This window comes from Nelumbo lutea, chromosome 5, assembly GCF_056320005.1.
Source record: "Nelumbo lutea isolate HS-2025 chromosome 5, American lotus-T2T, whole genome shotgun sequence".
Taxonomy (NCBI): Eukaryota; Viridiplantae; Streptophyta; class Magnoliopsida; order Proteales; family Nelumbonaceae; genus Nelumbo; species Nelumbo lutea.
The window spans coordinates 21,339,983-21,362,733 of record NC_142688.1 but is presented as its reverse complement, the minus strand read 5'-3'; the positions used below and the strand labels follow the sequence as shown (position 1 = coordinate 21,362,733).

At 35.3% G+C, this 22,751-nt stretch overlaps 1 protein-coding gene and 1 non-coding gene across 3 annotated transcripts; one reads left to right on the top strand and one right to left on the bottom strand.

Annotated features, from left to right (window-relative positions):
- Positions 1-4,045: 4,045 nt before the first annotated feature.
- Positions 4,046-8,872, bottom strand: LOC148850895 (MIP18 family protein (DUF59)). 2 transcript variants are annotated; one of them, XM_088943349.1, is made up of 6 exons: positions 8,626-8,872; positions 8,125-8,231; positions 7,239-7,338; positions 4,832-4,877; positions 4,503-4,614; positions 4,046-4,369 (listed from the first exon to the last, which is right to left on the bottom strand). In XM_088943349.1, exons 1-5 carry the CDS (start codon positions 8,734-8,736, stop codon positions 4,514-4,516), a joined length of 465 nt encoding a protein of 154 aa, XP_088799475.1. In that variant the 5' UTR covers positions 8,737-8,872; the 3' UTR covers positions 4,046-4,369; positions 4,503-4,513. The 2 variants fall into 2 exon arrangements, with proteins under 2 accessions (XP_088799475.1, XP_088799474.1); XM_088943348.1 differs by having other exon boundaries at positions 4,046-4,614.
- Positions 8,873-8,967: 95 nt separating this feature from the next.
- On the top strand, positions 8,968-9,052 carry TRNAM-CAU (transfer RNA methionine (anticodon CAU)). Its single transcript is given in 2 exon segments — positions 8,968-9,005; positions 9,017-9,052. It is a non-coding gene; the product is annotated as a tRNA-Met (tRNA).
- Positions 9,053-22,751: the final 13,699 nt, after the last annotated feature.

Below are 22,751 nucleotides of genomic sequence, written 5' to 3'. Positions count from 1 at the left end.
TTCTATTAATTGACTAAAATAAGGTGGCGTTAGGTATTGTGTAAATATTGCATGTGAGATCGTTTTGATTTTGTTTATGGTAAAATATGGTGTTATTTTATGTGTAGACGGTTCTCATCCATAAAATAGTATGGATGGAGACGGGCCAAACTCCAATTTATCGTTCATAGTGTGGTTTTAAAAATGATATAGAAATGTGACCGTTCTAGCCACCGGTTTCTGGGTCGATGATTCGATCATCTAATTCGAACAGAAGAGCCGTTCTTACAAAAAAATAATTAAAAATAAAAAAAAGCCAAAAACCATTGAATTGGTCAATGGTTCGACCACCTGGGTCAATGGGTCATTGATTGATTTAACGATTTTTGACCAGGGACCGGGTTTGGGGTAAAACAGAACCGATTGCCTAGACGATTCCTGGGCTGAACGATCCGACCATCCGGATCAACAACGGTTCAAAAATCATGGTTTACAATATTTTTTGGTGGATGATCCACACTATAGTGTGGACAATTTGTGGGAAGGTTTCAATGTAATGCAATTGTGTTACATTAGTCCATTTATTCTCATTTTATTGTCTTCAAAAAAATTACTCTCATTTTATTTAATATTTTAATAATTTTTAATATTGTATCAATAAAATAATAATTTTGAATGTTAATTCTAGCACAAGTCCAACGGTTCTCCTTCTCCACTATTTTTTCATTATTTAAATATTATTTTTTTAATGTTTTTATCAATAAAACAATATTTAAAATATTAATTTTTATATTTAAAATAATATTTTTTAATTGTTAAAAAAAATCAATTGATGCCTATATATTAATTTCTTAATTCCTATTTTTATTTTATTTACCATATAAAATTCAAAAATTAAATATTTATGATCGACCGTATAGATCTCCCATAAAATGTATATGAGATATATGAAATAAAAAAATGTGATGTGGACTGATTTACACCACACCTATTCAAAACAGTTACGGATTATGGTGTGATGTAAATCAGTCCTTGTCACAGGATGTGGTGTAGACCTGTCCACACCCATTAATTTCTCATCCATACTATAAAACACCTCATACTATGCATTTCTTAACACAAATTTGTTTTACATCAACCATTAACTGTTGTTAAACCAGACAGGATTTCAGCCTAATGGAAGCTGCCAGACGCTCAATCCACTAGAAAACAAAAATGTGAATAACATTTGACAAGGTTCGATAGGTATTAAGTAAATGATGCATGTCTAGGCACCTAAACGCCCAATTCTTGCACCAAGCTCGATCATTAGTTTACTTTTTAAGTTTTAACCAATCAAATTACTGTTATAGGGCACAAAATGTAACGATTTAGCATTCGTAAAAGGTTCAAAAGTATGATACGATACAATTCGTATCGGATATATTGTATCGTATCTTTTAGTCTTGATACACCTATTTACAGGTGCTTTAGGATCTTGATTTATTTTAATAAAAAAGTCACTAAATTATATCTTTAAAAATTATATTTTGAAAAAATTAAACATATATTTCTAAGTACCGATATGCCCCTGCCAATACACAGGGGCGATACTTTGAACCATCTTTAACAAGCAGAAAATTGTAACGGCCTAGCCGGTGAGGTGAACAAAGAAAATCCGCTCCAGTCTGGGCTCTGGAATCATAATGCTTCTGTTGAGAACCCAGTTGTTAAGATGGTCATTTGGCACTCACCCTCAAAATAGTAGGTGGGGGATCAAACCTGCAAAACTGTAGGCTCTATGTCGTATGGGCAATTGGTCAGTGAACCTCCTGTGCACCGTGCTTTACCCCACAGCTGAATCAAGTGTTCCCATGTACACATATGACATTATAGATCGGGTGAAAGGTATTGGGTTGTGTTTGGTACCATTGTTGCTTTTATGTGAAACTCATTGATCAATACAAATTGGTGGAAATATATATGCATTGTCACATCACAGAGTGTCACTTCAACTAAGAATACCATATAGCCTAACTGTTGAAATTGAGGTAGAATCAACAATTTGTATTAATCAATCCAAATTTAACATCTCAACAATTTTACAAACCGGTGGTGGCTCAATTGGTAATTTCACCATTTCTTATCAGATAATGAAAGTAGAACTTTGGAAGGTCCTAAGCATGGTTTTCAAATTATGGTTGACCCAAATGGTTTTAGCTTGAAAACTGTTCAAACAATCGGTTCATTTCATTTCTGAGTCATTCTTTTATCAAAAACTGTAACTTGTCAATAACCCACTGACCTTTGGGGTTTGATCATTTTTTGTTTTAATTATTTTTTATCTTCCAAAAAATTTGCAACAGACCATCCGCTCGGACTGGATGGTCAAATCGTTGACCTTTTATAGAGACTCGAAGAGAGCTTGACCTTTAGACCATTGTTTTAAGACTCCCCTGACCGGGCAGTCGACCGTATTCCAGTTAAGTGATGATTTTGACAAGTTGGATGGGGCAAATAAATTATCAGATTTACCTGTAAAACCAGGACCCATAGAGCATTCAGTTTATTCCAATCCAAGTCTTGACCCAGCTATCTAGTAACTCAGTCGCACAATACCAGTTCGGTTCAATCCCTAACCTATTGACACCCCTAGTTTTATCCACCCACTTAGAGTTGCAGTAACTCAACACTGTGGGCTCCTGCAGGAAAGATTGAAAGACAAAACAAGCATCTTCTGGGATCACGGGCATCAATTGAAGACATCTGCCAATTCGAAGTCTGGTTGGGTGAGGAATTTGCCTACTCGAATCCATAGGGGTGGCCACGAGCCAAGCCTTTCACGAGCTACTTGAGCTTGACTCATGAAAAGCTTTGCTCGGTCCAGTTTAAATCGAGCTTCGAACTGAATTCGAGCCCAATATATAGGCTCGTTTGATAATCGAGCCAAGCTTGAGCCTAGTGAAGCTAGGCTCGTGAAGCTTGCGGGCCTAATATTAAATAAATAATTTTTAATATATATATACATACATAAATATATATAATATAATATAATACATATACATACATAAATACATATAATAAATAATTTCATTATATATAATAATATTTTTATTTTTATGTATAATAGTAAATAATTTTATACATATAATTTTTTTTTCAAAAAAGACTTAGCTTATAGTAGAGCTCGAGCCAAGTCGAGCTCGAACTTACGAGCTATGAACCAAACCGAACTCGAGCTGAAGTCTCTATCTCCAATCGAGATCAAACTTGATACCATTCCTGTGAGCCGAGCTCGAATAACCAAGTATTCAGTTCGGCTTGGCTCAAACCCACCCCTATTGATATGCCTATTCATATTTGTACACATACGTGTACATACACACATAATGCATGTGCGTGTATGTATTTATGTATGTGTAATGTGTGCATGTGTATTCATATGCATCTATGTGTCAATACTTCCAGAGGATAAGATTTTTCAGTATAACATGAACATATTACTCCTAAAACACGATAACTAACTGGGTCCGAATGTAATAGGCACGTTAGGTAAGCACAACGAGTGAGCACGTAATAGCTGGATGACACATGTCCCAGTTAATGTGCCTTTCATTCAAACAGTTTTACTCTGTCAGAAAGAAATTATTCGTTATTTTATTATCTTTGTCAAAATAGTTAAAAATAAAAAACAATGAAAAAGGAAAACCTAAACGTATTGGGAGTTGGGACTCGTATACATTTTCCTTTTTCATTGTTTTTTATTTTTAATTATTTTGACAAAGATAATAAAATAATAAATAATTTATGTCTAACGGAGTAAAACCGTTTGGATGAAAGGCACATTAAACGGGACATGTGTCACGCAGCTATTACATGCTCACTTGTTGTGCTTACCTAACGTGCCTAGTCAACCCTGATTGGCCGACCTCAAGTCTAAGAAACAAGTGAAGATTTTTCAAGAAAAAAAAAAAGAAATAAAGAGATTTGGGCCAACTCGAGCAACCAAACAGTGCTCTATGGTAACGGGATTAATCCAAAACTACCATACTGTGATTAATAAGTTAAGATGCTCAATCAGAAAAAGTGGATGGAAATACCTCAGCAGGGACGCCGAGAATAGAACTGCTAAAATATGCTTGTTATATAGGAGTACATGATGCACTCTGCTGATTCATAACAATGCAGCCTGAATTAGGAAATTTCATTTTCTTCTATTTTTATCAACCCCTCCCCAGTCCCCACCTTCCTTTTTCCTTGGACCGTCATCATTATTAAATTGTTCTTGGGCTGCTTGCACACTCAAGTCGAAAGATGGTGCACCAATTGAACGATCTGAATCGATGAGCTGATGGGGTGCCCATGCTTGTTGCAGCTTGTAGGAGAACACTCAGAGGTGCATCCATGTAGGCTAACAAATAAGAGGATCAGTAGAAAGAAGAGAGCTTCCAAGGATCCTATTATTTTATACAAACCCAAAAGTCATGCATGGTTGCATATATCCACAACAATAAAGCATTTACTGTACAACAGGTTGCACCTACAAGAAGCTTAGTTAAAGTTCGTTAGAGTAGATGCACTCATCCACAAGTTGGCGAAGGTTGGGATTCTCCAGAGCTGCAGCAACTCTTTCCTTGTCGTTCAACTGCTTGTTAACTGCAAAATGGAAAACATGCATTAAGATGCATCTGCTATAGAAAAATCTTCCAGGAAGAAGTTTTCTTCATCATTCAACTTCTTCCTTTTTCCAATATGAACTTGTTTCTTTTCTTTTTTTCTTCTCTTAAACTTTAGCATCAAGAACAAAAAGCAAGAAAGCGAGTGGATAAAATTATTTTGCATAAAATTCTTTCAGTCCTTATTCAAGTCCTACCTGATTCTTCATTTGCATGAGATCCTGGTGCTACTTTAATATCAACCTGTGCAAATGTATGGTCATATATATTAGTAAGAATATAGCAGGTCAAGTGTTTGGGTGAACAATGGGGAAAAAGGTAGTTGAGATTCAACAGCAATGCCCGGATGTATATACATAATACTTCATCCTTGTCCAATTTCCCAAATTTACTCTTTTCTCTCAAATTTTGTTAAACAAAAAGAAAAAGAAAATATAAAGCTAACAACCATTTAAATCACGATATGCCTCATTTTCTGATGTACGAGCAAGCTTCCATACTAGAATTTCAGACTTTGATCCACATATTACAAACCAAATAGACAACCAACTGATATTGCAGACAAATGAAAATACCACATTAGCTTGTTCCATGTTTAGAGAGCATAAATGAGTATGTAACAAACAATCCAAAATAATATATAATTAACACACTGACATGGTTTTGACCAAAAAAAAAAACACACACGCACACACTGATATGTTGAAACTAATATACTATTCTGTGTTTTATTTTGAATGGTTTTAAGGCCTTTTGCTCATACTTGTTCAGTTTGACATTCAAACAACACATTACTGGATGGATCCTTGCTGCCCAGCCAAATTGTGAGTTTTTTCCCTCTCTTTTTGCTATTGCATCTAATAAGGAGGGGCCAGTCAGCAAGTTTATGGAGATGATCGATGATCAAGTGGTGTGGGTTCCAAGCTTCCGCATACACTTAAATGGTTGGGAGGTTCCATTTCTGGAGGAGTCATTGAGCAGGTTGTATGAGTTGAATACGGACTAGCTGAACACTTTAGCTGTTCAGCAGGCTGTGGAACCAATGATAACTCTTCACACCAGTGATAAAATACATGGGGCCCACACTGAGAGGACAAATGGTTGTGAGCCCGCTGTATTTTATGACTGATGTGGAGTATTATTATTGGTTCCACAGCCTGCTGACAGCTAAAGCGTTCAGCTAATCCTATCTCGTATGAGTTTAAGCTGGAACCTAGTCGCAGGGATGCTCGGCTGTGATTGGGGGAGAAAGAAGGCCAGTTGTGGATTTGGAAACTCAAATTCCACTGAAGGTTATCGCCTTTGTGTGGCTTGCAGGAAAGGAAAGGATTCAGAATGTGGATTCTCCTGTGAGGCTAGCAATGGTCCTGTGTGCTTTGTGTCCTCTTAGTGGTTGCTCCTGAGTCTGGACACCACCTGTCAATTCATTGCCCTTTCACTTCTCGTCTGGTACCATTTTCTTAACCTTTTCTGGGTTCGTTGGGTTTTCCCCTTGCTTGGAGGGTTGCTGCATTCTCGGCTAAAGGAAAGGTCCTTTGAAAGTGCTTACAGAATAGCTTCTCAGATAATGAAGATCAATCGGCTTCAACAGATAAAAAAACTCCAATATATAAACATGCACAAAACCTTCATTTCAGAGGTATGTTGGACAATATTAACGGTACATATCTGCTTATCAAACAGAAATTTTATAAGTTAATCCTACAAGAACTAGTTTTTGTTCAACAGTGACTTCTATCATACATACATGAATTGTTTCAGGAGTGGCCAGTGATCAGATGGGCTCAAGATTATCAAATTGACTTCCCACCCCCACCCCTACCCCCCAAAAGAAATTCTCCAGTGCATTGATTGAGTTGTAAGTTGTAACATCACAATCCAACTAATAGTTGTGCAGCATTTGCTAGGATGGGCTTTGGCTCAGAGTTGGTCTCAGGTTGGCTCTCAATTCAGTGGTTGTATGCTCGCATGTCAATCCGAGCAAGGAGGAAATAGTGGGGTAACAGGTCAAGCCAAAGATTTCCATAATTAACCTATTTACACACAAGCTGATTGGGTACCCTGTTTCAACAGCAGTTCAAACAGACTTACACCCTTAAAACATATCCAAACTCTAAATAACGTCAAGGAGTCTGAAACATGCATTTGACACCAATAAAGCATCCTATCAATGAGGTCTGAGGCATAGGTATCAAAAGAAAATTCATTGGACCACCCAAGGAATCAAATGTAAGCATCTACTCATATGGGAGAGACCATCTTGATCATCAAAAGAATTACATGGATTAAATTTAAAGGAAAATGTACTAAAAAATACAACAGTGTGCTGAAACTAACTTTTAGATATATGGTTTCCACCCAAAAATTAATAAACAAATAAATTTAGGGATATGGGGATCACCTCAATTTTGTAAACTGTATTGCTCTCAGGGGTCATTTCTTACCAGAAACAAGAAAAAAAAATGCAATTTTTGAAAGCAAAGCTAGAGAAAAGATTACAATTTCTGATGGGTTCATATTCCATGAAGCACATATAAACTCCTACTATTTATAAGGAACTTGAATGACCAATTTCAAGTTGCAGAATTAGGCATAGCATCTCACCTTGAAATGTGAAGGAAAATAGTTCATCAGTTTAACTCTAAGGCATAAACCAATGATTGTTGCCATACTACAATGCTGGATGGTCGGAGTGAAGGTTATCCTACAAATCATGAGAAAAGAAAGTACTTCACAATGAAAGTATAACATATTATTAAAACCTAACCCAAATGACCAAAACAATTTCAAGAATGAAGAGAAGGGAAAGAAGGGAAACGGAAACTGAAAAGCCAGACTGCAAGAGTTAAGATAATAACAATATACACCATTTTTTTCAGTAAAAGGAAAGTAGGGACTACATACCATTTTTTTTCTGTAAAAACGAGCCATGCTGTTGGCATGCCCAACCCAACCAAAGTGATCTCAGGAACTAAATCAATAACTAAACGATCCTAAACATCCAAAGAATGCAATTTCTACCATTTGAGATAATGCAATTAATCATGTGTTTAATTAATCCCCATAATTCTCCATTCTTTCCCCTTTGCCAATCCTTTTTGTCACTTATCTTGGTGTCCAATGAAACAGGCAACTTTACCAAAGGAGACCTCACTCCCCCTAAGATAGATAAACAAATAAATAAATCGGCTGTCAAACCTCCTCAAATGGAAGCAAATTTCTTCACACTTCAAAGAATTTCGCCCCAAAGTTACCTCTTCAAGTTGAGTGGCTTCAAACATTACCATCCAGAATCTCTCGAAACTACATGTGCAGAGTCATTTTTAACCCAAAATTTGTATTGCAATTCTGTGCCCCCTGCTTAAATTTTCTCCAAGTTTCAGTTTTTTCCTCTCTGTTTATGTGAGAATACTAAAACAGTTCTACAAATCCGAAACTATTGAACAAAATAAAACGACCTTGAAGAGAAAAATAGTACGAAACTTCTTACAGAATTCGTCCGAGCTTCTCATCTACAGTAATGGATTCCTCAGAGAGAACGCTGAGCTGTTCGAGCGAATAAGGATGCTCTGGGTCTCTGATATCCCTCACGAAATCTGAGTCTTGTGTTAAAGAGAATAAACAATTCAAGTTCTGGACTTCAGGAGCGAAAGGATTATACTCAAATTAAAATTTTCCCTCAAATTTTGACAAGCCAAACCTCCTTTAATTTTGATAGAAAAATTATTGTTCCAAAAATATTAATTAATTTGAGAAATATATAACCAACCACAAAACATCTACAAAAAATATACTTCTAACAATGTCTTCTGCCAGTTCCGATCAAGAAAAAAAAATAATGGTGAAAGAAAAATAAATCAGACCATTCCATTGATAAAGGAAGCAAATAGCGCAAAACTATATTTAGTTAGGAAAAAAAAAAGAAGAAAAAGAAAGGGAGAAAGCGAGAGAATTAAAAGAAATGAAGGGAGAGGGAGGATGAAAGGATATCATAGATATCGAGGGGATCAACAGCATCATCCCCGTGGAGATCTTCGGTTCGAGCGATCCTCTCCTTCTTGGCGTGGACAATTGGATTCGCATTGATCAGACCCAGTGTCATCCTCCCGTGTTTTCTCCCGCTCCGGCGTGTAATCGTAGTTGTTTATTCTATTTCCTCCTTGTGAACTTTCTGATAGTTCCTTCTCGACTGAAAATGCAAGCGCTACGCACCGGAGACTTCCGTCCCAATGCTATGAACTCTGAGTTCACTTTCAAGCTTCAATAGCAAAGGTGGACTGTAAAATGTCGTGGGTAATAAATTATAAATACAATTCCACTCTAACATATCACCGGGGTGGTGGCGCAGTTGGCTAGCGCGTAGGTCTCATAGCGTTCGAGTTATCCTGAGGTCGAGAGTTCGAGCCTCTCTCACCCCAAGTTTTCTTTTTTCTTTTTTCTTAAATGTCATTTAACACGACGAACTTCTACCCAAGTTTGGCAATCATGCTTTATTTATACGATTTGGTTCTACTACGTAAAGTACCAATACATCCAATACGCACGAACATGTGTATCTAGTGAAGAAGAGCCTGGACCCACTATTGGTAGTATGGAAGAGCACCGTGGAAGGAATTTCTACAACTCACATAACATTTGGAGTCAAAAACTGCAACAAACAATAGATGGCACCCCCCTCCTAACCAATGGATGAAGGTGAATTGTGATGAAAGCTTCGATGCATCCTCTAAGTGGACGGGAATTGCCAGTGTCATAAGGAACCAAGAAGGGAAAGTTGTTGGTGTTCAAGGAGACTGAATTCATTGCCAATCAATCATTGATGTTGAAGGGAAGAGCCATTCGGTTGGGTTGTTGGGAAGCTCTAAAAGAAAGGCTATATAGAATTCTGGTGGAATTTGATTCTTTAGAAGCTATTTTAATCGTAAATTTCAATAAATAGCCTGATTTTAACCCCCTGAAAAATGTGTGGTCAAATATTTGTAGCCTCTCAGGGCGTTTTACCCAATCTAAGTCCTTTACTGTGGTAGGAAGACAAATAGGGTAGCTCATCATTTAGCTCGTGCAGCCCTTTCCCCCGATTTTAATCAATTGATGGCAAACCATTTCTCTACTTGGTTCGGCTCATTTGAGTTCCTTTGTTTTAAATATATATACCCCCACCCCCTTTAATTTTTTTCTCGTAATGAATATGTTCAATCTCTATTACAAAAAAAAAAGTGTTTTGATGCTTCAAAATATTTTATTTTTTATTTCTTTCTTCAAAATTAATTAAGGGGACGGTTTTGGATGTCTATCGCTTAAGGTTGTGTTTGGTTTAAAGGAAAAGATAAGGAAACCTATACAAACTTTCTCTACCTTTATATTCAAACTAAACATAGTCTAAAATCACTCAAAATTCAAAACACTCTTATTTGAGACATCGAAGACCTGCTTCCATATTGGAAGCTCGAATTGAGTTGGGTTAAATACTTCAAAGCTTGCTAACATGTAAATAATTAGAGCTCATGGCCAGATTCCAGTCCTTCTAGGGACCGATTCTCAGGTCAGATGATCTAATCATCTGATTTGAATGAACGGCCCGAAAACTATTGTATGAATCGACGGTTTGATTGCCCGAATCAGTAGGCCACTAAAAACCAGGTTTTTGGGCAAAACAAAACCAATTACCTAATCGGTTTCTGGTTTTTCCAGTCTGACAGTCCGGTCCGATCGAATTATGAAAATCATGTGAGGAACCACCGAACCAAATTTCATACCCAAGGACTGAACTTGACAAGATCCAGAACCCTAATTATGTTCCAAAGTTGGGTTTTTAGGATCCAACCCAAACCCAACAATTGACATTATTTAAAGTGTTGAGGTTATATATTTGTTGAAGTCTTTGAAAGCAATATTTACTTTGGACCGGGTGGTTTAGAAACAAAGTGGGCTAGGCAACCTCATCTGGTAGCCTATATGGGCCACTCGCTTTCCCAATATTGGGTTGCTACCCCACCCTCAGCTCGAAAGACTTTTTGCTTGATGATTGTCCTATCGCCTGTGACTAGTGTGTTTGTTGCCGTTGTTCTGTTTGTTTGTTTTTTTTGTCTTTTCATTTTTTTTATTTCCCTTTTTCCTTTTTTCTGTAAATTGAGCTTTCTCTTCTCTTGTGTACCAAAAACAAGTTCACATCAACCCCTTTCAAGGGAACGTCCCACAACATCGCACAGCACATCCCAGTCATTGAGAGCATCTTCCTAACAATGTTTATCATTTCTTGTAATATCATATTGGGAGATATTCCCAATACACGGCTGAGTTGTGCTATGGGACCTTGTGGGGGCTGATGTGAATTCACCAAAAACAGGGTGTGGATCCTATATGGAGGTCATGTGTATGAAACATCAGCGTATTCACTTGTGATGCAAGATCTCATTGCAGCCGCCCGGCCCTTTTTTGGCAATGAAATCTCTGTTTTTTTTTTTTTTTTTGCCATCAATATCAGCACAAACTAAGTGCCTGTTTGCTTTGCGGGAATAGGGGTCTGGAATCGAAATCAGAATGGGCCATTCTGATTCCAACTGTTTGATCAGATGAAATCAGAATCCCATTCCCTTCCCCTCCCTTGGAAGTGAGATATCATTCTAAATGATTCCAATTCCCGTCTGAATCAAATAGATTATGAGAATAAATCATTTCAATTTCGATTCCGATTTTAAAGGATTTCGATTCTAATTTTGACTACGAACCAAATGAACCCTAAAAGGGATAGAAAACAAAGTTTTCACTGTGGGAGATAAAAACTGATAGCTGATATACATAAAGACAGAAAAAAAAATAATAACAATAATAATAAAATCCATTTTACAAAGAAGCAAATTTCTATACATGGGTTGTTCTTGTTGTGATTGTTGTTTTTACCTGAAATGTTTTGGATTGATCAATAAATATTATTGTTGCAAAGTTAAATTTGACTTTCGGGTCAATTCATACTAGCATTTTTCTAGTTGGATCAACCAAAAGTTTTGGACAAAAAACAGCAATATATCAAATACAACCAAGGCCACTCAAGAAAGTTTTCCATCGACTATGCAACCTTAAAATTTAAAAGCGGAATCAATAAATTTAAAAGATAGTTGTTGTCTGCTGTCTTTAAAACAACTTCATGCTACATTAGAGTGGTTTTGGCTAAGCTTAGTGATATTTGGCTCTCCATATACATATATATATAACCTAAAATGACTATTTTCTTAGTCAGGTACTGGCCAATGACCTTTTATAAAGGGAAAATTATAGTCAGAACCGACTATAAAGTTATTGGTCCAAAAAGTAACATAACTCTAACAATTAATTCTATATTTCAAATTATAAAAACCTCCTGCCATGCCATTGGAGGCTTATTATGTGGTTATTGTCAACATGAGACTCTTAATCCATATTGGACATAGCAAAAAAATCTTAATCCATATTGGACATAGCAAAAAACTCTTAGTCCATGTTGGACATAGCAAAAAGCTTATACTAGAATTGCCATTTAATGCTAAGTGGTTTGAAAATAAAAAAATGGGTTTTCAGTCTCTCTCTCTCTATCTATCTATCTCTTTCTCTCTTAATATTCTTCCCACTCTCTCACTCTCACAGTCGTCTCCCTCTACTCAATGACTGTGATTTGAAAATAAAAAAAATGGTTTCCAATTTCTGAATTTACTCTCTCTCTCTCTCTCTCCTATCGTTTTCCCTTAATCTCTCTCATTCTCTTTCTCGGTTGATCTCTCCTTTCTCCCTCATTCTCTTCTTGGTTGATCTCTCATTCTCCCTCAATTTATATCATTCTCCCTTAGTTTATCGCCTACTCCCTCTACTTAATTGTACAAGTGGTTGGTCTCTTTAGTACTTTTATATGATTTGATTAATAACGTATAAGTTTGTAAGAATAATAAAAAAAAAAGAACAAGAGAGGAGAGATAGAGATTGAAGGAGAATGAGATATCAACCAAGAGAGAGAATGAGGGAGAAGAATGAGAGAAATTAAGGGAGAACAATAGATTCACACACACGGAACGAGAGAGATTGACAGAGAGAATGGGAGAAATAGAGGTTTTGATTTGGTTGCATATCGAAGTTGAGAGAGTGGGAGATCAAGAGATGAATGTGAGAATGAGAAAGAAGGGAGGGAGATCGGGAGACAGGGGGAGCGAGAGAGAAACTGAAAACATATTTTTGGTATAGGCTTTTTGTTGTATCCAACATGGATTAAGAGTCTCATGTTAGCAATAGCCACATAAGCCTCTGATGGCATGACGGCATCATTATAATTTAAAATTAATGTAGATGGTTGTCAGAGTTTCATTGGTTTCTAAACCAACCTTTAGCCTATTTTTAAATGTATAACTGGCTCTAACTATAATTTTTCCTTTTATAAAACAGATATTTGATATCTAAAAGTGTTTTATCAAGCTTAAAAGAAGGGTATATTACTGAAACCTCTCCTATAGTTTGATAATTGCAATCACCTACCCTAAACTTTCTAATATAGTTGCAAGTGACCCCCTTTGTTAGAATCCTTAGAGGCACAAAAATGTTTAGAATATTCATGCAATTTCTATTTAGTTGGTTTTTACATAAAAAACAATACAAACTTTATAAACAACGAAAAAATAGAGAATTTAAAGTTGCAACTTTACCTTTAAGAGATTGATATGAAGGAAAATTTTGAAAAAAAAAATAATTTTAGGAAAGATATTAGAAGGATTTGGACTAGCGAATATTATGAAAAGAAATTTTAGAAAATAAACATTTTGATCAAAAGTAACTGCATGGATATTTTAGACATTTTCATGTCTCTTTTAAAAGGATTTTAACAAAAGGGGTCTACCTACAACCATGTTAGAAAATTTAGAAGAAGTTATTACAACTAGCAAACTCTAGGGAAGGTTTTAGCAATAGCCGAAAATTTTGGGAGAGGTTTCAGTAATTTAAGCAAAAATATGAAATCAAAAGGCAAAAATGTTTTTATTAACAGTGCAATTTTTTTTGTAGGCATGGGATTTCCTAGCTTCCCCTCTCTGAGAATCTTCCCCGGGCATCAACAAGGCATAAGAATGCCAAGTCACTATCTTTATAAGCTTCTGACTCCAAGCTGGTGTTGTGGCCCTTTTTTGCTAGCCAGTCAGCTACATAGTTTGCTTGGCTTAAGCTATGTTCATAGTTGATTGTGAGCCTATTTTCTTCACAGATTCCTTAGTGGTCATCAATTAGATTCTTGATGTTCCATTGTGGGTTGGATCGGCCCTGCAAGCTTTCTATGATCAGGCGTGAATCCCCCTCTATCGTGCAATTTATATTATTGAACTTTGCTTTATGATGTGTGCTTCTCGAGCTGTTCAACGGTTCCATTTTACTCCAAATTTGGTCTTTGGCAAAAAATCATTGAATTAGTCAATGATTCATTGACTTGGGCGATTGAACCATCAATCTGTTTAATGGTTTTTTTACTATTTTTTTAATTTTTATTATTAAAACGGGTCATCCGTTCGAACCGAACAATAATTAAATTGTTAACCCAAAAATTGATGGCCATAACGATTCCATTTCCGGGTCATTTTTTAAAACCATGCTATTTCTTACTATATATGATACCTATTCCACAAGGTTCAAAGTACCATTACGTATCGGCTGATACGTATCATTCCGAGACCCTTCTGATATGCCCCTACAGTGGGTGTATCGGGGGTTTGACCAGTTCAGGGGATGGAGGGGTCTTAGACCGGCTCCCATGAACCAATTTTGAAAAAAAAAACTAAAAAAAGATAAAAAACAAGTATCAAAACACCCGATACGCCCCTACCGACATATCAGGCGTATCGATATTTTGAACCTTGCTATTCCATACCTATGATACCTATTCCCTTTTCGAGGTGTCAAAATTATCTTTTATTTCTCTTTCTAGGGGTGGTTTCCAGGTTATCCTGAGATTGTTGGGATGTGCTAGTTATTTTCATTTGGCGAGGCAGATGCTTGGGTAAAGGACCTATGATAAGACTGAGCAGTATGAAGTATTATTTCTGTGGCTGTAGACTTTTTCTCGAATATTTTACTGTTCTTGCTTTTCTAAATGTACCAGAGAATGAAGGATGTTTTTTGTAGTAAATCCTAATATTGGGATTTTTTGTTTAAATCCTTTGGTCTGGCACACCAAAGTTGAACTTGTTCGTCATTGTTGTTTCAGGCTTTGCCTTCCTCAAATCTATCCAATAGTTTTTTAACCGTGCAAAATTTGAAAAGCAAAAAATTTACTTGTTTTTATTTTTCAAAGTCTTAATTTTTAAAGAAAGAAAGACATTTTAGTAATTAAAAAAACTATGTTAATGTGAGAGCCGATAGCAAGGCTTCAAAATGAAAATGCATCTGGCTTGGGACTACCCAGTATACGTGCCAACCAAGCCCTCTCCTCGAATTTTTAAAGAAAAAATGACATTTTTCAAAGTCTTTGGCACCGCATTCATCTCATGAGTCGGTCCTATCCACGGGATGAAGACCCATTCAATTGGGCATCCTAATATATCTTCAATAGGAAAAACTCGTGGATACGTCTCCTCCACAATTTGTTTTTGATCCCATGCTTCAAGGAACAAGGGTCAAAGGTTGTATGACCTAAGACAAACTGTAGATACACAGAGATACACCTTCAATTTTATCTCTGAAATTTCTACAGTTGCATTTCGGTTGTATGATCTAAAATATTAATTATCTTAATTTTTATAAATTTTTAATGTTTTTATCAATAAAATGATATTTTTAAATATTTAAATTTTTTTAATTATTTTACTATTGTTTTATAAAAAATTAATATATATTGATTAATATTAATTCATTGATGAATTTTTTAAAATATTTATAATATAAAATGCAAAAATTAGATATTTATGATTAACTGTGTATATCATTCATAAAATATATATGAGATGCATAGAATCAAAAAAGTGTGGTGTGGTACAGAATGCCACTATGGGTGTGGACTGATTCAATCCACATAGTTCAGAATAATTGTAAACTGTGATGTAGTATGGATTGATCCTTACCATAGTGTGTGGTATAAACCAGTCCACATAGTGTAGAAGTTCAGGCAAAATGATACCAAAACTCTGAAAAATAAATTTTCCAAACCCTATAATCAAACGCCACTTTAACCACAGCTAAAGTTATTCAACCAAGGAATGAGCCCTCCCATACGGGCAGTGATATATTGTCTACTTCTAAAAAACAAAACCATGCATGTGGAGTTCATTGACTAACGCCGCATAGACTGATGCGACCAAATCTATAGCCAATGTAATCCCAACCAAGAGTTGTCATATCATTTATATACGAGTGCATCTCTTCTTTTATAAATACATTTGCCTGAATAAGTGTTTATTGGAAAATATTTATCCAGGTAAATGTATTTATTTATATTTTTTTACTTTTCAAGTAAATAAGATATAAACCATTTTAATCATAAAAAAAATATTATTAAAATAAACAATTTTGTTTCATTCAAGTATAGACAATTTTCCCCTACTTAACCACCTAAGAAATGGGTTAAGAAATCAAAAAGAACATGAATATTTTGGTCAATAAGAATGTTTTTATTGACTAAAATCAGAAAAAAAAAAAAAAAGAATTGGCCCTTTATTTGGACAAAAGTAAGAAGCATCTCTCAAAACATGCTATGATGAACACGTAAACAACAAACGTTGGAATGTTTAGCCCAGTTGAATGCTTTGAAGATGTTTCTATTTATGAACCGGGGTGTATGTAATAAGGGAAAGGCGCATTATTAGTGCCTTTGTGTTCTTTAAGGCTGTGTTTGGTTGCAATACAAATAAATTTATATTGATGCAAAATTATGGACAGTGCAAATGATTTGAGTATAAATTTTAATCTTTTTTTGTTTCAAATTTTAGCTTATTTTTTGTATTATAACATAAATGAAATAAATTAAGACATAAAACATAATAAAATAAAACCTAAAACAAAAGTTAAATGAGAATTTACATTTTTTTCATTTTCACTTTCATGCATTTATACTTGCTGGCGCAGATAAAATTGCACTGCAGCCAAACAAAACCTAAAGGATAATTTGTGAAGGAGAGGCAAAAGAGATTGTTAACGTCTTGAGCAACAAAAGATTCTCGATTGTCCCTGGTTCATGTTTTATTTATTTCGAAAGATGGTTTGCATGTTTTGAGCAACTTCATGGCAAGTATTGCTTAACAAACAGAGGTTGCAACGAGATGGCTCTCGCCTCTTTTAACTCCGGTTTGGATGTTTGATTTTCTGTATAAGGAAGACATGAGAGTTCATAGACCAAGAATCATTATTTTGGGTTGTGTTGTTTTGAAATTGGATTCAGTCCTCATAAGACCATCTTCACACAATGTTCATAGTTTTTTTGCAGTTGTATATTAGGAATATCTCCTCATAAATATCTTTTTTTCAAATTTACATAGAATTTATAAAAAAATTATTTTCATTAATTATTATTTATCTGGATAAATAATACCCATCTCCCAGGCAAATAAATAATTTTTCCATTCGAAAGAAAATTATTGATACTTAAATAGGACAAAATTAATCCTTTTAATAATGGTTTTTATGATCAAAATAATTATTATCTTATTTAATTAGTTAAGAAACAAAAAACATTGCTATAAATAACTTCCCAATGATAAACAGGGACTATATAACGTATCACAGTCTTGCGCAGGATCCAAAGACAAAAACGGTTCAACCTGTTATCTGTTTTTAAAACATCGCGTCTTCTAATTTGATTGATTCAATAACAAAGGAAAGTGAAAAAGGCAGCATCCTCAAGTTAGGGACAATGGTGAAATGGCTACATTGCCCCTTCATTCATTGATTCATGTGCCTCCCTCATAGCTAGTACCTGATATCATGATATGTCCTTAACTGTCGTTTGATTCTCTTTTGTTTGGAGGAATTCTGCGGTGCGGCTGTAAGTTTGTGTATTTTCTTCATCCATGTGGGCCCTAATAAAATCCATGCAGTATATGAGTATAGATTTCTCTGCGGATACAAGGAATGTCAAAAGTAAAAGTCAATGGTCGTGCATTAAATCAAGGCAAAAGATTGAGGGTGGGACGGTGGGACCAGCCTAAGAATGACAAAGGCCAAAGGACGGGTTCAGAGTAGGAATTATATTATCATTCTTGATATTTATTTTAAAATAAATATTTATTCTCGACCATAATTTTTTCCAGAATAAAAATTATCTTCTATCCTCAATCCTTGGTGAAGATGGATTCTTTGCGGGACTCAAATCCCTCAAATTTTTAATAATATTTTTTGAAAAAAAAATAATTAAAATAAAATAAAATTTTAAAATATAAATATTTTAAATATATTTTGATATATTTATATAATATAAATAATATTATTTATAATCAGGTCGAGGTGGGGTGAGGACTTCATTCCCCATCCCTGGATACGATGAAGAGGTCAAGTACTCAACCAGGATGAGAAAAATTGTCATCCATAGACCAACTAAGTGGAGTATTCAAAAATTACCCTTCTCTCTTTAGGATTGTTAATGGGTTAGGCCGACCTGATAAGCCGAACTGAACTGATAGGATCTGGATCCTAATTATAATCAGTTTCGGTTGTTGCAAACCCATTAAGACTCCAACCAACTATGAAGATACTCTTAATCTAATACTTAATTTCTCTTCCATCATTAAAAATACCTAATTTTCTCATTATATACTCGCAACATTATCAGGGCAATATCTATTATCGTCTCATGATGTCTAAATTCCAAAATGTGTCGATTTAAAAATTTAAGTTTATTGTCAAATTACAGGTAGAGAACGGGTCTATTTCCAACCTGGAGCAGACCCGATTCATCGACTCATCGACAGAACCTTTTTCTGAGGCATTATGGAAAACACCCATTTTTCTGTGTCATGAATTTAGTATTTTCACATTGTTGATATGAGGAGGCAATTGGAGAAATGTTCCACTACAGCCTAAGGAAGCTATGTTTTGAAAGGTCAAGACATAAAGCTGAGAGTGGGTAGGGTTAGGGTAGAAAGTATGCATGCATGCAGCTGCAGGGTCCACAGTCGGTCATTCATCACAACGCCAAGAATCTGCCGTTTGACCATTCTTTCTTATTATTAGTGGGTTCATCTACTGATTTATCCTCATTAAGGTTATGTCTGGCCAAAAAGTGGTTTGAGAATAAGTACACCTTTCCTGAATCACTTTCATTTATTTTATATATTTATTTGGGTTATAGTAGGGGTTGACTGAAAAAATCAATCAAAACCGAATCGAAAAATCGGTTAATCGAATCAGTTAGTTCAGTGTTTTTATAAAACAGAAGGTATCGGTTTGATTTCGGTTAATCAATATAAAAAGCCGACAGTTAATTGATACATGTTTTTCTATATATTTTATATATATATATATGTATATTATATTTTATATATTATAAATTAATAATATATATATATATATATCTATAATATATTGTTTGTTATTTATTATTTAAAATATAATATTTTACATATATTTTATGATTTTATTATATATATATATATATATATTATAAAAACTAAAAAACCAAAAAACTGGTGGAACGAACCAACAATTAACCAAACCGGTCAACCGATTACCTGAACCGTCAGCACCCCTAGTTTATAGTATTTAGTGAACCACTTAACCAATAATAAGTACTTATATAATTATATTTGCAGAATTAATAATTATAGTCACGAAGAATGATCCAAAACAAAGCCAAAAATGAGAAAAAGAAGTGAGGAGATTCATGAAGCTGTCCTGGAGCCGCCTATTCCGCCGCTAAAATGGAGAAGATGCACGATGAGATTTTGAAAAAATGATAAGGATAATTTTGTCTCAAAAAATTAGAATAAGCGCTTAAAATAACCAACTCCCGGGTGATTACCTTTTCAGTACTTAATTTGAAAATAAGCATTTATTTGCTCTTTTCTTTCGCCACACACGAATATCGGTGATCACATTGACGCCCCACAAGCACTCCCACATATGCATCTCAGTGTGCATTGGGAGCATCTGATCCCAATTAATTGGGACCTAGGCCACCGGTTCGGTTCTGATTTTCATAGTCCGATCATCCAATCTGATCACGTCTTAGAAACATGTAACTTTTGACAAATGACAACGGACAACTTGTTCACCCCAAACTCTATCCCTACCCTAGCCAATCCTGATATGCCACATCAGCCTAACGCATAACCCCACCTGTGTGAATCCGATGTGTCATGGCATGATTGGCGAATGAAGCTTGATGTGAAGAGGGGAAGACGGATTGGATTGTAGATTCTTTGCAGAAGACCATAAAGTTTCCCTATTTATTTATGAATGTGAAATTGTCTAAAATTTGTCATGATTTTTCATAAATTTTCTTAAATTTACCAAAACTCCTCATGTCAGTCAACTTTTATTTTTTAAAACTCATAATCCGTTAGAGCACCGTTAAAGTTCATTGACCCAAGTTGTGTACGTCAACCTAAATGCAAGTTTCATAACCAAACTGCCCCCAAATGGTGAATCAGCTTGTTAAACAATTTTTTGACTGAAATGCCCTTAAACGCCCAAACTTCTTTCATATATAAGATTCCCGCTGGTTGAAAGTCTTTCTTGCTCTCAACGTCCAAGGAAGAGTTTTCTTGCTCTCAATGTCCAACGAACCTCTAAAGCTACTTACTGAAGGAATTGAATGATTACTAAATGGTAGTTTTTTACAGTAAAACAAACTTCTTTAAAAGAAAATTGGAAATACAAGGTTGTTGCTACTCAAAACTTTCAGCACAGAATCCCCTCCATGGCTCCATCTGATACCCCCATTCTCTCACTACCTATTTGATCTGCTCCTTCATGCAAATCTTTTCATTTTTATTCCAACTCCTTAAAAATCCACCCAACTGCCTCTTCTCCACCTACAAAGAAAGCTACCAATACCTTGCCCACTTTGCACTTCTCTGTCGACAACATTATCCACATAAACTGGTTTATTTGACTTATGGACAATTGGACTTCATCAACTACCTCTTCTTTATCATCTTCTTCTCATTTAATCTCACCTTCCTTAGTATGCTCTAATGGAAAACCAAGTGAATCAAATCAAGTCCGCCGAAACCGTCTTTAATCAGATTGTTAAAACCACTTATAACTATGAAAAAAAACTAAAACAATTTTGATTGGTTAGGATAATGTTTCTGTAAATAGTTTTCCTCCTATATTGAATCTGGGTAAACTTTTGCACGGTGAAAACCATCACGTTTACTAATGTAAAGAGAGGAAAATGTGTTTTTTTACTGTTATGTAACAAAGTACTCGGTCTGGAAAAGATCAATGTAGTGTGGCACAGCTCTGTTCATTTACCTTGAACACGAAAGCTTCTGTTTAAATATACTTCTGTGTTGAATGTGTTCTTCACAGGAAACAGATAAGCAACCGGTATACTTGCTATCAATCAGACAATCGCTGCCGTCGGAGGTCTCAGTGACAATGGTTTTCACGTTCTAAGACAATGGAAGAATCAACGGCAATGGTTTTCTCTTTTGGTCAAACTATTAGGGTTTTGGTTTGAAGAATGACGGGGTAATTTTGAGATATTGTAAAATGGGCCGAGCATAAGAAAGGATAGAATAGTAAATTAACAACGTTTGTTAGTTAAATTAATGTTATCTCACTTACATGGAGAATTCTGAAGGTTTTGAAAAGTTATGGGAAATTTAAGAGAATTGGTGAAATGATGAGTTTGTAGACAATTTTTCTTTGGAAAAATTTTTAATAAGTACCTTATATTTGGGCTTGAGTGACAATTTGGTCCCCAAACTTTAAAATATGATAATTTAATACACGAACTTTCAAAATGTGATAATTTAATACACTAACTTTTAAAATGTGACAATCCAATATCGTTAACCACCAGACACTGGTGACATTTGAAAAGTAAAAAAATCATTTCAAATGCCATCTAATTCTTTTTGTCAACCATCCAAACATTGACAAAAAAACTAAACAATCCCAAGTCCTAACCTCTTTTAATAAAAAAAGTTAGTGAATCTGTAATTTGGAATTGTCAATGTTTGGATGAAAGATAAAGAGAATTAGATGGCATTGTTAGGACAAATTTTACTTTTTAAATGTTAATTAACGGCTGATTAATGAATTAATTAACGGTAGTACTGAATTTTTACATTTTAAAATTTTCGATATATATTGAATTATCACATTTTAAACTTCAAGAACCAAATTATCAGTGCAAAACGACAGGGTATCAGGAGTTTTCCATCAATGGGAATTTTCCCTTTTCCTTCCATCAATGGGAATCTTTTCAATTAAAAAATTGGTCAAAGGTTAGAGACGGGCGGAGAACAGATCATCAAAGGTGAACCTCCTGGTCCGTGGTGATTGATGAGGCAGAAAACCGGTCAGTCCGGCGAGTGGTAATCGTACCTCTGGCTTACTCAGATACAAACCAAACCCTAGTCCACTTTAGGGGATTCCATGGTTCAATGTTTAACCATGGTTACTGACTTTACCCCTTTCTACGTTCCAAGTTTTTTATTTCGTCGCCTCTCGGCCTTGTCGTGTCGACTGTCAAGAAATGGAGTTCATTGATATGGCTTCTCTCTTCTCACCGTGATGGACTGACGGATATCTGCTGCACTCTTGCAAGTCACAGAGGGAGAAAAAGAGTTTATTTTACTAGGGTTCGAAGATTTGGTTTAACCTTGTTCATCCAATTCTGAATATGTGCAAGTTAAAGGTCTCTATTTGAGTTCTTCGGTGATTGGTTTGGAGGAGACAGAGGGTGGATTCTCTAATTCTCTATCGTTAGTTTGGCTAGCGGTTGGGTTTCTTTTATATTCCGATTCGATTGAGAAATTTTGATGGGGAAGAGGAAGACCAAGAAGAAATTAAAGAAAGTAGCAGTGGCAATAGCAGAAGCATCATCAATCGGAGAAACAACAGAACCGCAATATCAGGTTCACAGGAAGCGAGGTCGACCTCGCAAAACCGTGGAGAAGACGGGAAGTAAACAGGAAAAGCAACCAAAAGAAAAAGAAGAAGAAGCAGCCGTCA